This window comes from Brassica oleracea, chromosome C8 (genome assembly GCF_000695525.1).
Source record: "Brassica oleracea var. oleracea cultivar TO1000 chromosome C8, BOL, whole genome shotgun sequence".
NCBI lineage: Eukaryota > Viridiplantae > Streptophyta > Magnoliopsida > Brassicales > Brassicaceae > Brassica > Brassica oleracea.
This window is the reverse complement of record NC_027755.1, coordinates 10,539,806-10,553,109: the sequence shown is the minus strand read 5'-3', so window position 1 is coordinate 10,553,109 and position 13,304 is coordinate 10,539,806. Positions and strand designations below refer to the sequence as shown.

Here is a 13,304-nt window from a genome sequence, read left to right as displayed (position 1 = left end):
TTGAACTGGTCGGCTAGACAGCGATCGTCTGAAATCAGGCAAGGCGGTTAAGACTGTCAGCTAAGCTGAGATGAGCTGATTCAGTAGAATCAGTCTGATTCGGACAAGCCGGTTAGAGTTGTTGACTGGATCAGTCGGCTCTAGCTCGATTTTTGCCTAAGTGAAACTGGCGGGAACAGTTAAAGTCCGAATAGTGGAAAAACTCGCGCTGGAACGGCTTATAGCGCGGGGTGTCGGTAACGGTTTAAGAGCCGCGCGTGGAATCTGCGCGTGGAATACACGGAGTGTCGGTGACGGTTTAAGAACCGCAGTTTCTCGGGCCTAAACCGCCCAACTGCCTTTTTAATCGTCTCCTTCGTCTTATTTCGACATTCTGTACGAAAACTGGAAGAAAGAACCAGAGAGAAAACACACAGAGAGAAAGGTCCGATTAAGAGAGAACTTTCGATATTTGGCTGGATCGAACAGATCCGAGTCAAGAACGATCGTCTGTTGGGTAAATCCGACTGTCTGGAAGTTTGAAGATCCGACGTAAACCGCTCAAGAGGTGTCAGAAGAGACCGAATCAAACAGAACATACAGACTCTAAGACAAAGGTGAGTGCGTGACCGTAGCCTATCGTACTGAATCGTAGTCTGACCGATCGGAATGTTCTATGTACTGATTGGTTGTCTAATTCGAATTATCTGCTAAGATCTGGCTTAGTCCGAACAGTTGATTCCTTCCATTGACGCATCTGGACCAGATCATGCGCCTAGAGCCGTATTGGCCTGCTAGGGCTTGACTGGATCAGAGGGCGCTTTGGCTTGGAATGATTGGGTCGGCTAAGTAACCGACTGATGATAAGCATGTCCGTTTATTGACTGATTGACTCGATTGCTTTACTTGGCTGAGTGAGACGGAATGACCGCTCTCACTAAGCATATTGTTGCTTATGCCTCCTTATTTGGATGCAGATCAGGACCAGACCCGAAAGGGTAAAGACACAGTCTGAACGCGAGACGAAGGCAGGAAGGAAGGATGGTGGGTTTGGGTAGATATAGGACGAGTTTAACATGTAATAGCTTATAGCGAACTGACTTGTTAACTCGAACCTCGGACTATCTATTCAAATCGTATTATGCTTTACTTGACTGTCTGAAAAAGAACTAACACTCTGAAATAACGCTAAGTAAGAAAAAAAAATGAAAACGGCCCAAGTCTGATCGAGGAAGTCGAGTCAGACTCGTACTGATGTTACGAAAAAAATGGGTCGGAGCGTTTCAGATAGCCCCACGAAGTTGGGCTCGTTCTTCTTTTATAATGAAGAATTCATCTTCTCTTTGTATGTGATGTTTGTTACACCTGTTCCTCACATTCCGCCTTGACTCCTTTCTCTGACTCATTCAAGTTACCAGATATGCGGAGTTTCTTTTTTTTTTTATACTTGGCCTTTGATCTATGCCAAAGATCTTGTTTTGACTTGTATGGGCTTTATCAACGTTACTTTACGAGATCTGATGGGCCAGTTTAAACTTAACTCAACTTAATGCTAACCGGTTGTCTCACTCTTTTGGCGGGATGGATCTAGTATGAAATTTGGTACCAGCTGTCCCCCCAGTTCTTCGAGTGAGGTGATGAGGTTGGAGAACGGAAAAGCTTTTTAGAAACTGAAAGTCCAAGTCGACTTTCCTTTAAAGATTTCGCAAAGTCGTTTGCTGTTTGGTAGCGAGATCGTGCAAAAGAGATTGCATTAAGCATCTGATCTTGGCTCGCCATAAGTTCGATCTAAACCATTAGATGTCGTTTGATAAAAGAACTTGTATCCTTGCATGTGTTGTAGAAAGATCGTAACAAATGTTGTATCATCGACTCTAGTCTCTTTAGATCACGAGCTCTTCCTTGTCGTCTCTTTACAACGCATGTCAACGTCTCGTCTACTTTGTGCAACAAATATCAATTATTCCATATATTTCCTCTTTAACCAATTAGAATCGTTTAACGTCATGTTGGCCTAATCACATGGTGATAGGAATACGGTGATCTCTTTAATGGTTGCTTTTTAGCAGTGAGGACTCTTCTTTGCTGCTCTGTGAGAGAGGGGTGCTTGTACTTGTGTTCTTCAGCTTGTGAGATTTTATTCATGGAGGTTTAGTGGATAGTAACCTTAGTTCAGGTCTCCGGCTCATTAGTCTATCAAACCCGATTGAGACGCTGATTTCACCAGTCTTGAATGAGACATCGAGTTTGTCGGTTCTTGTGAGAAGTCTGGTTCGTCTTTTTGTGAGTTGTCGTTTATGGACAAATCGGTTAAAGGATTCTTATTAGCTGAATGTGGTCTTGTATCAGATTTCGTGTGAAGAACTCACGTTCTTCACCAATCATGGGGTCTTTCAAGGCGATAGAAGAGCGACCTCTTCTCTGGCTCGTATTTGTCTCTGTCGTGAGGGGACGACCTTTGTTCCTCTTAACTCGTAAAAAACAATGGTAACGTCACGTTGATTACGTAGTAAGAACTTTGCATGTATTACGTAGGAACATTGCATGATCACTCGTGAAATGATACACGTCATTAAGAAGATTGGAACAGAATGAGAATCTCTCTCTCATCTCTGGTCTTGGTGGTGGGGTCTTAGTCTAGCCCGCGAGCTCTTTAGAGATTCTATCCCTCCACTGCGTAGATGTAATGAATTTTTAATGTAATGGTTGAGACGGAATTGTCTTTGTGGTCGTTTCTCTTGCTGCTCGAGAGCTTTCGTTGGTGGGAGTGGAAGTGTAAAGACACTAGTAATATTGAGCTCGCGAGCTCTCCCTCATTCAATGTCGGGATTGTCATTTCCGAGTGATCGATAATTCGTCAAGGACTTATATCGTCTGAACTTTAAATGACTATTTAGAGTTCTATATCGATGAGTAGAAACTCATTGCTTATTATAATTATAATGAACAGACTTGATGTGCCGAATAGAAAAAGTCTCGTCGTCCACCAGTGCGTAGACATCTTTGATTTTGATACAACGCATTTTCCTTTTCGTTCCTTCGATCATGTGGTCAAAATGAATGTCTTTATCAGCTAATGATTGAAACTTGTTTGGCTTTTCTGCTGGCTCTCTTCCTCCTTCATTTGCTTACGGTGGAAAATGAGGATAACAATTGTAGAAAAAGATGCCTTTAGTTTCTTGTTCCTTTGCAGGTCCGAGGAGATCTTTATTATCATAAAATGATAATAACATATCTCTGTTTAGTAACGTCTCCATCTTCCAATGAGAAGTCTTATTGAGCTGTTTAGCAGGAAGAAGGATTCTGGCCTAGTCAAATATGTGACCATATCGTGAAGCAAATGACGAGCATATAAGTGTCTTTAAGAGCCGTTCTCTTGTTCTTTGTAAACGATATGGGCTGCGAGTGAGATATACTCCATCACTCGAACTTCATGTTTCGTTTATAATCTAGTAAGATCGATGCCATCGTGGTGTGATGGCTCGTTTGTTGCGGTATCGTACACCATATGAGATGGATCCATTTTCGTTCTTACAAGCCTTAGATCGGGTTCCTAGCAAGGATGTTTTTCGTTTCTCTTCCCCACAGTCGGCGCTAAAATGTAGATCCTAAAATCTACACAAGTATTTAGTAGTGATCGGAAGTTTAGTCTAGGGAAGATAAATGATGTAGGCAACGATATCCTCAGAACACAACGATATAATCAGGTATGGGTCAGCAAAAATGGACTATATTCGCAGGTTAAATATCACAGAGATATCGGGAGAAAGAAGGATCGTGACTGTACTCGAGGTCGAGCTGCCTACGTACCCGTCAAGGGATCAAGTCTAAACGTAGTTCGATTATAATCATCTCGAGAAGAGATGTCGGGTTTGTCGATCTCTCGAGCATGAGATGGTTTTGTTATCTCGATCAATACGTCGGGCTACGTTGGTCTTCAGCGTGATATCGATCTCGCCATATCGAGCTAGTCGTCAGTTTAGTTGTCTTATGTGGAACATTGGCTTCGCCGGTCTCGAATAGTCTATGAATGGATTACGAGTTCTTAGGAGTTCGAGACGCTTACGTGCGATCTCGTTAGGTCGAAAATCATATGAAGAGTGCTCGTCCTTCATCAATCATGGAAGCGCATTGTCGCGACGTAAAGTTTTACGTCTCTATAACTCATCTCCTTGTTAACGCGTCTTGGGAGATGAAGGACTTCGGTCTGATCAAATACATGGCCGTAATTGATGTGTCGTCTCTGTTATTTTCCTAGTTAGAAGATTTTGATATCCTTTGTCGAGCTCGTAAGCTATTCTTTTGTTTTTAGCGGAAGGGAATCCACTTCTAAGAGTAATGACTTTGTCTTTTTATATGACTTTCAAGTTGTTGCACGTGCTCCACTATCCTTGCTTTGACTTCCTCTTACGTTTGTTACGAAGCAGATATTTCAGGAGACTTATAACTAAACATCATTGACTCAATATTTGATAAAATACACACCGAGAATAATGGGAGAGATTTAGTGAGAAATCTGGATCCAACAATTGGCATATTTTCCGAAACCCAAAAATAAAACGAAACTGAAACTAGACCGAAATTTACAAAAAAAAAACTGAATGGTAACTATTTCTCTGAACCCGAAAAAACAAAACCGAACAAAAAACAAACCGGAAACCAAACAGATACCCGAATATTCAAAATATAATAAAATATTAATTATTTTTGCTTTTAACCCGAACCAAACGCGAACTATTTCTAATTCAGTTCCACTTCGGGTTTTATTAAAAAATAAAAACCCGACCCGAACCCGACATTACCCAAACCGATCTGATCCGAAAAATGTCTGGTTCCTAAAGGGGTCCTAACCATCCCAACCCGAATAACCCAAAAATCGAATAACCCGAACCGACCCGAATGCCTAGTACCACTGTTTAGTATATAAAATGTTGATCACATGTTCAGCTACATACCTCAAGTGATCTTCCATTAGCATCATTATGCTTAGAAGGGACTAATTCAATCATGTAGTTAGTTGGAGAAAGTAACCAATCCATTTCCCTTCTCCATTTCTGTTTCTTCTTCTCACACAAAGGTTCCAACTTCCAAAGTTCGCCAAATATAGAGTCTGCAAACTCCAAGAAACTTAGAAGACACACCAAAAGATTATAGAGTTTAAGTGGTAGCAAAGATTAGGACATATTAGCAAGACGTGTTATAGCATTTGACAAAGCCAAAGCTACTTGAATGCCCTTGCATCCTCCAGTGACATCTTCACCGAGCAATCGCTTTGAACATTTCTCCTTCATAGCTTCCACATCCAAACGGTTATAGAGATAGCATGGTTTCTCCTTAGCATCAAAATATTTGGACCTTCCAGATAAGCTTAAACCATCAGATTTGTTCATCATTCTTCATTGGTAACCATTTTGAAGAAAAGGAACTGGGGGCCTCTTTGCTTGATGAACAGCTTGAAAATGCATCATCATCCAATGAATCTGTTAGGCATCCATCTCCTCGACGTGTTCCACTATCTTCTTCTTCTTCATATGATTGATTGTTGATAATACAAGCTTCTAAGCCATTGTATGTAATCATTCCTGAAAAGAAAAGGGTACACAATGTCATCTTAGAAAGATTCTACAAGTCTTTAATAACTAAAAACAATGAATTAATATGTAGTGCATGTTCTAGACAGACCCACCACCAAGACTTTTAATCACTTGTCGCGAGGCATAACATTTTTCAAACTTCCATAGCATGTAACAAAGATTGTTTAATCAAACAACAACAGCGTTTTGATTTTAATTAATGCTTATATCTTCCCTTGAAATTTGAAATTTGAAAGAGGATATGGATTCTTCTTCCTTGTGGAGTTATTTATGTAACCACATTTTACTTCAATTTGAAATTTTTTTTTTATGAATTATTTAGTCTTAGTGACCATGTGAAACCAATTAACTACCTACTCTTGCCAGTTTCTGAATAAATATAATCAATGATCTTTAAACAAATGAGAAAACTTAAAGGACCCTCACTACAACTTAACCCCCGCTTCCAAAGAAAGTAGGACACTGAATCACACAAAATGTTCTTGAATCAAATTGAATATATCCACTGATGTATCGTGGAAAGCTACATACTTCTCGTCCGATTTAAGAGTCTGACATTGGTCCCATACCAATCTTAAACCGGCCACAAGACACAAATGGAGTGGCCACTCACTTTTATTTGAAAACTATACCCAACTGTTATAGTCTAAACATTCCATATCAGTAGACACCTACAAATAAACACCTAAAAGCTAAAATAAGGTAAGTTTTTTGTTTATCTTCCAGTTTGTAATTCATATCAACTAAGATTCAGACTTCAAGGAATAATGGTTGGTGTAAGAATGACAGAATAAGGGTGGAGAGAGTAGTACTTACTATCTTGTTCATCAAAATCAATGCTCATCTCCCTCTCCCTGCTGCAGCAACCCAACTTTCTTCTCATTAGCATCATCCTTTCTTCTTCTCTATTGAAATTTCTATTGCTTTTTTTTTTCTGAAGAGAGAACAAACCCAAGTTTTTTTTTCCTTCTTTGTTGCTATGAAAACAAGTTTCTTCTTCTTCTCATTCAGGTGATATTAATAAATATACCAACCATCTGGTCCCTGCATGAAATATGCATTAAGATTTTTACAGCCTCATAAGGATTGGTAAGAGTAAAATCAAGCTGGTAAGAAGACTGGCATTATCATTTAAATAGAAAGAGAGATAAATGTTTTAAAGAACAATGACTTAATGTAATTTTTGTTTCTTCATTACCAACTACCAAGAACCAGCAACAACAACCAATGAAATCATGGAAGCCATTCTCTATATTTTGAAATATTAATTAAGAAAATTATACAGAAAGGGACAAGAAGAAATACGATTTTTCACTGTACAATGAAGATTAGGAACACCCACAAAAACAAAGATGTTATTTTTTTCTTAACTAATCAGCTTCTTTTAGAGTACTAATGATACTTTTTAAGGAAATGATTAAAAGGAGTAATGATTTCCTAAAAGCAGGTACCATTAGCTAATTTAAAATGGTAAATCACCTCATTTTAGTAAGAAACAAAGTGAATTCCAAGTTGAAGACGAACCTCCATTTCTGAAGCGAGGTCCAGGACAAAAGATATCAAACAGAAGAAGACAGCTCTATATATAGAGAGAGAAAGAATCTGAGCTTCAGAAGCAAGAATGTTCATCCGTACAGCTGAGATTAGGCACAAATAAGCAGTAGCTATGGTATAATAAGAGCAACATTAGTGGTAGTCCCAACATCAGTCCTCAGTGTTTTTGGTGTGGGGCCCACCATCTTTTTGCTAGAAATTTTGCTCAATTGTCTCTAACTAAGTAACGTCCCAAAAGTTGTCCATAACTATTTGCAGGCCCCACTGATATGTGACGGTCCGCAATTAGTTCATATTTATTTTTTTTTTCTTTTCTTTTTTAAATCAGAAAACAAAAAAAAAAATATTTGTTTAAAGACCAAAAAATATCCCAGCCGATAATCATGCTCTAACTGTGGTAAATCAAAGAAGACCATTTAAGTGACCTTTAAGTGATGCGTCAGAGCAAAGATCATTTATTGTGACTTTTTAAAATTATTCTACAATTATTCTAAATAAGAACCTATGACTAAAATATATACGACAATTAATTGTTTTAACTAATACAGATTTGATAAAAAATATTGTATTTTTATTCAAAAAAAATCATTTATTGTGGAATAATGTTTCGTTGATGATAGCAATAACACCAGCCGTACGATCTTCATTGAGTTGATCATGTTAAAATTGGACAGCTGTGATTTAGTGAAAGGGGGTGATATGACAAAGATAAAATAAAGAAAATATTACACCTAAAGACAGTTTCCATGTTTATATTAACACAATGGGCCACTTTTAGCTACCGGGACACTTTCCTCTAACTTATTCCCTTTTTCACCCCAACAAATGATGTCTAACCGTAACCATTTCCATTTACTACCCAACTAGTTTACTGGCGGGAACTCATATCTACCACTCATCTCTCATTTTAATCCGACGGTTCAGGATCATTCTGCCACATATGACAAGATATCTGTCTAACTTCTCAACCATTAGATCTACCTTTTTACTTTATTTTCCAATGGCCCAGATTTACCATATCTTCATCATCTTCTTTCTTTTGCATTTTTTTTTCTAAAGAACCGGGTCCTTAACCTTCACTCGATTTGTGGTTGATTCTGTATCTAATTAATCAAGAGGTTTACATTAGCAGCACTTAATTTGTGGTTAGTTTACTAACACTCGGTTAACATTTTAAATCAGTTTGTAAGCATGCTAATGTCTCAGCTCACTCTGTTCCAGGGATCGTTCATGTCGTCTCACTGTATGGTCATCCCCGGCGAATGGTCGTCTGGCGACGGTCGCTGAAATTTTATTATTGATAAGGATAAAATGTCTAGAATCGTCCCGGTACGCGCCGGCATGAAATTGTCGGAGTTAGAAACCAACGTTTTGAAGGAGTTCTTCGCTGGAACGGAGATCGTACCTCTTCCTGTCTTGAGTTACTAGCCTCCTAACACCAAAAAGCTTGTTACCGGGGTAACTACACCGCCAGTTATAATGACAAACGACGGGGCACTTGCCTATTTCTTTCTACACTTGGAAGCTCACCGGGGAATGAATCTTTTTGTCACTTTCGAATCAAGAGTGTTCTCCCAGCAACGCAGTCAAGTCGCTGAGAATCCCTTATCCTTTACAAAACCTAATCAACCTATCAAACTCAACCTCAACTCGTTTCGTCCCCTTTCGACATCATCCTCTAAAATCCCCTCATTTTCTCTTTTTGACGAAGACGACCTCCTTCAAGACATGCCTACTCTGCAACCTGTTGTCAACAACACCCGCCACCATTCTCCCACAACTTCTCTGGACGACCCTTGCCCACCCCCCAAAAAACGATTTTCCCTTCACGATGAGACTCTTTCATGGGGAGATGAAATGCTCGAACAAATGTTTAAAGAATTGGTTAGTTGATGACGACGAGGAGACTCCCTCTCAAAGCTCCCAACCCACAGACACCGACGGCGTCCCGCCTGCAGGGTATGACCATGATTTTTGGGCTCCTTTGCTAGAAGAACACATTGGCGGATTGGATGCAGCCGAAGTTATGGCTGGGATTAAAGTCCCCAAAACCGCCCCACAAAACATACACTGCACCACTGGTAATGTCTTCGATCATACAGTCCGTTTATCCAGGGAAGACCCTACTAACTGGAAGAAAGATCTTAACTTCCACGGTGTACACCAAAGGGAGCTTACACGTGGAGAAACTTCCTCGATGTCCACAGCCACTCCGTGTTCTGTCTCTAACACACGCACACCAATTCTATGTACAACGCTCGTAGTACACAAACCGCCCCCCCACACCGCCAGTTCGCGAGACGCGCCCACTCTCTGAAATTAGCGATGAGGAATTCGACGTCCCCCCTCTTTTTGATGACATTTCATACGAAGCTGATGATGTTCCTGACCTCAACTTCGAAGAACCCGATGCGGAACCTTCAGTGGGGAAGCTATATGTATCCAAGCAGGACTGCCAAATTGCTTTGGCTATATACACCATTAAAGAACGTTTCCACTTCAGGCAAACTCGCACGACAAGGCATTCATTTGTCCTTAGTTGCCACGACACACAGTGTGACTGGCGGATCTTAGCACAAGAGCTCACTACTTGTGGGTACTACACTATTAAGAAGGCAAACCTTGCACACATCTGCCCCTTCGAGTCTCACGACCTATACAAAAAAAGAGCCACCTCCAAAGTTATCGCCCGTGTATCGTTCCCGCTATGGAGAACCCAATGATTGCCCCAAATCAGCCCAGCTGCAGCAGATGGTCTTGGAAGACCTTCGGGTTTCTGCTTCATATATGAAATGTCACAGGGCAAAAGGAAAAGCCATAGAAAACACCATTGGCAATGCCGAATATTCCTATATCCAGCTTGCTTCATACTTTGAAAGACTAAAAGCCACTAACCCTGACACAGTCACCGCCATTGAAACAGAATTAGATGACCTCGATCAGACCTGTTTCCTCTATGCCTTCCTTTCTTTTGGAGCTTCCATCCATGGTTTTCGCCACGTCCGACCTGTCCTCATCGTCGATGGCACACATCTTTCTGGCAAATACAAAGGCGTTCTCCTCACGGCTAGTGGCCAAGATGCCAACTTCCAGGTATACCATCTATCCATGTTCCACATGGTTGTATTTTTATTGTCCACAACGGGAGCTCGTACACATGGTCGGTGTTATCTGTACAATTATATAGCACGACCATATGTACAGTCTACTAACACACCCGACTGGTGTACACGTTAACAGGTATTCCCTCTGGCTTTCGCTGTTGTTGATGGAGAGACCATGAGGCTTGGCATTGGTTCCTAACCAAAGTGGAAAGGATTATAGCTGATTCTAACGCCCTCACAACCATTTCTGACCGTAATGGCCCCCTTCTCAAAGCCAAGCAGATCGTATTCCCCAAAGCACACCATGGGGCATGTATTGTTCACATTATGCGGAACGTTGTCTCCCGTTACAAGAACAAAGGGTTGGCCAAGATGGTGTGCGCAGCTGCCTTCTCTTATAGACGTAAAGATTTCAATGACCACTTCGGAAAACTCAGGCAAGTGAATGGGGCCTGTGTAAAATACCTTGAAGACATCGGGAATGCCAAGTGGACGAGAACATATTTCCCAGGGAACCGATACAACCTCCTCACTAGCAACGTTGCCGAGCAGCTCAACAATGCATTACGCAAAGCGAGGCCTTCACCAATTATTGAGCTCTTCATGTTCATCCAAAGAATGTTGACCCGTTGGTTCTCAGCCAGGAGAAAAAAATCAGCAAAACACAGGGGAGTTGTAACACCAGAGGTAGAGGCTGTTATGCAGACACACATCAAGCTTACAAAAGACAGCAAAATATCTAACATTACTAGCCGGAGCTATCAAGTGAAAGGGGTCTTTGGACACAACAACACTGTTTCGCTTGAGAAGAAAGTGCAATGCACCTGCCAGGTTTTCCAACACCTCAAAATCCCTTTCGGCCACGCATTGTTAGCGGCCGATTCGATTGGTCTCCGACATGGCCAACTATTTGGAGACTGCTACAAAACACAATCATGGAGAGATACCTACTCTGGTGCCATCTACCCGGAGGCACCTTTAGGGGACCAGGATACATCTACTGCCATCGAAAGTCTGGCCTTGCAGCCTCCAAAGACCCGTCGCCCCTCTGGCCATCCCAAAGAAAACCAAATCCCTTCAACCGGAGAAATACAGGTTACAAAACACCGCTTTCTTCTGCCATTTTTTACTTCTTTCCAAAACTAAAGCGAACTTACACTTTTCAGGTCCCCAAAAAAACAAAACTAAACAGGTGCGGTCGCTGTGGTGTTTCTGGCCACAACATGACCAATTGCACCGTCCCTATCTAAAGACTGGTGAATTCTATATCCAAGAAATTCCACTTTTGGATAGCGCCTTCACCTATCACCAGCTCATTTTTTTTGGTTTTGGGATTTTTCGGATATCATTGCATGCTTGAACTATTATAAACATGTGTAAGCTGTTTTTTAAGACGCTTTACTAATCTATGTTAACTTTTTCGGCTATCCAATATGTTATTTCTCGCATGCTCGAGCTGATTGTACCCATGTTCGTAGTCCATATGTACACGTGTTCTTCTCCACATTTACTTTGGTCCTATGGACAAGGCCGCATGTACACATGTCCTTGTCCACACGTACTGCGGTCTTGTCCACAAGACCTGCGGCCCTGTGAACATGTCCTTGTCCACATTGTCGATGCGGTTTTGTCCACATGTTTTGTGCACCTTTACACCCAAACAAATGACATGCCCTCGCTGCGGTGTTTTGGATTTTCAAAGTTTTCAAATTATTAGGTTATCATTGCATGTTTATACTATTTCTTATAAACATGCATAAGCTCTTCCCGAAGACGCTTTGCGACTCTATGTTCACTCATTCTGCTAGCCAACGGTTGTGGGAACCGAAATTCGCATTGTCGGTTTACGTTTAAATAAGGAAATTAGGAAAACCCTAATTTCCCAGAGGTCCCGGATCTCTGCGAGAGCCAACGGCAAGTGACCAAATATATGCGGAAATCATGAAAAGATAATAAACGAGTTTAGAGAAAACAGTAGATCTTATTTCGAGTCCGCGTGAGAGCATTGCGATCATTACAAGAGATCATAAAAGCTTTGGCCGCAAAGGCTGTCAGCAAGTTACCTAGTTCTAGCGGCCTAAAAGCTCAAACCTAGTTGACTCGCAGCTCGATAACAAAAGACGAAGAAAATCTAGAAAAGGTTTTTGATTGATTTCGGACTGAACCTTATGAAAGGCTGCCTACATCCCCCTTTCGAGGATCCAGCCGAACGTAGTTCAAGAGTGAACCAAGAGATTGAACTGCTTGTGCACGTTCGTCTCGTAATCGGGTGCCAGTCATGGAAACAGAGCATGTCGAGAATAATGCCTCAGAGTTTCTAAGTGCCGAGAGTTCTGAGTCTAAAAAGTTGTCCCTCATGCCTCTCACCTAGGACTCCTTATATACTCGCTCCTAGGTCGGTTTACGCTTTTTCCCTTCTGCCCTTAAGCCATCATAGCCTAAAAATGGAGATATTCCATTTTCCCGATCTTCGTAATTATCTTCAAAATTTCGTATTTATCTGCGGAAACTTGACATTTATCTTTCCATGCGAACCAAGCGTAAACCGTCCCACGGTTTACGGGCTGCTGGTTAAAAAATCCTAAGGTGGGCTTCGAGTCATGGCTTAGGTCCCTTTGGGCCGTCATTCGACTTGAAGCGTTTATTATGACTTCTTTCGATAAAAACGAACTTTCCGCGGTTTTTATCGTAAAGTTTGATTGATGACTTCGAATGGTGGAAAACATGAAATGGGTTCGCTACGGTCTTCGGGAGGCAGCATCGCAGGGTAGACGAGAATGCATGGATTCGTGTCGTATCGACGTTTCGGAAGAGCTCGGTCGCTACGTAGCGACCGAGCTTGGCTCGAGCTCAGTCGCTATGTAGCGACCGAGCTTGGCTCGAGCTCAGTCGCTACGTCGCGACCGAGCGAGACGGACGCTCGGTGGCTTCATAGCGACTGAGCTTGGCTTGAGCGCTAAGTAGGGCGCTACGTAGCGACCGAGCGGGACGGACGCTCGGTCGCTATGTAGCGACCGAGGTTGGTCTCTACGTAGTGACCGAGCGGGATGGATGCTCGGTCGCTACGTAGCGA

The 13,304-nt window shown here is 41.6% G+C and overlaps 2 protein-coding genes across 2 annotated transcripts in view; one reads left to right on the top strand and one right to left on the bottom strand.

The window, feature by feature from the left end:
- LOC106312060 (rop guanine nucleotide exchange factor 14) overlaps positions 1-6,465 on the bottom strand; it is a 26,100-nt gene extending 19,635 nt beyond the window's left edge. The window contains 4 exon segments of the mRNA XM_013749435.1: positions 4,935-5,087; positions 5,163-5,361; positions 5,363-5,561; positions 6,390-6,465. Coding sequence (XP_013604889.1) covers positions 4,935-5,087; positions 5,163-5,361; positions 5,363-5,561; positions 6,390-6,465 — 627 coding nt within the window.
- Positions 6,466-10,558: 4,093 nt separating this feature from the next.
- Positions 10,559-11,377, top strand: LOC106308628. Its single transcript, XM_013745767.1, has one exon. It carries the CDS (start codon positions 10,559-10,561, stop codon positions 11,375-11,377), a length of 819 nt encoding a protein of 272 aa, XP_013601221.1.
- Positions 11,378-13,304: the final 1,927 nt, after the last annotated feature.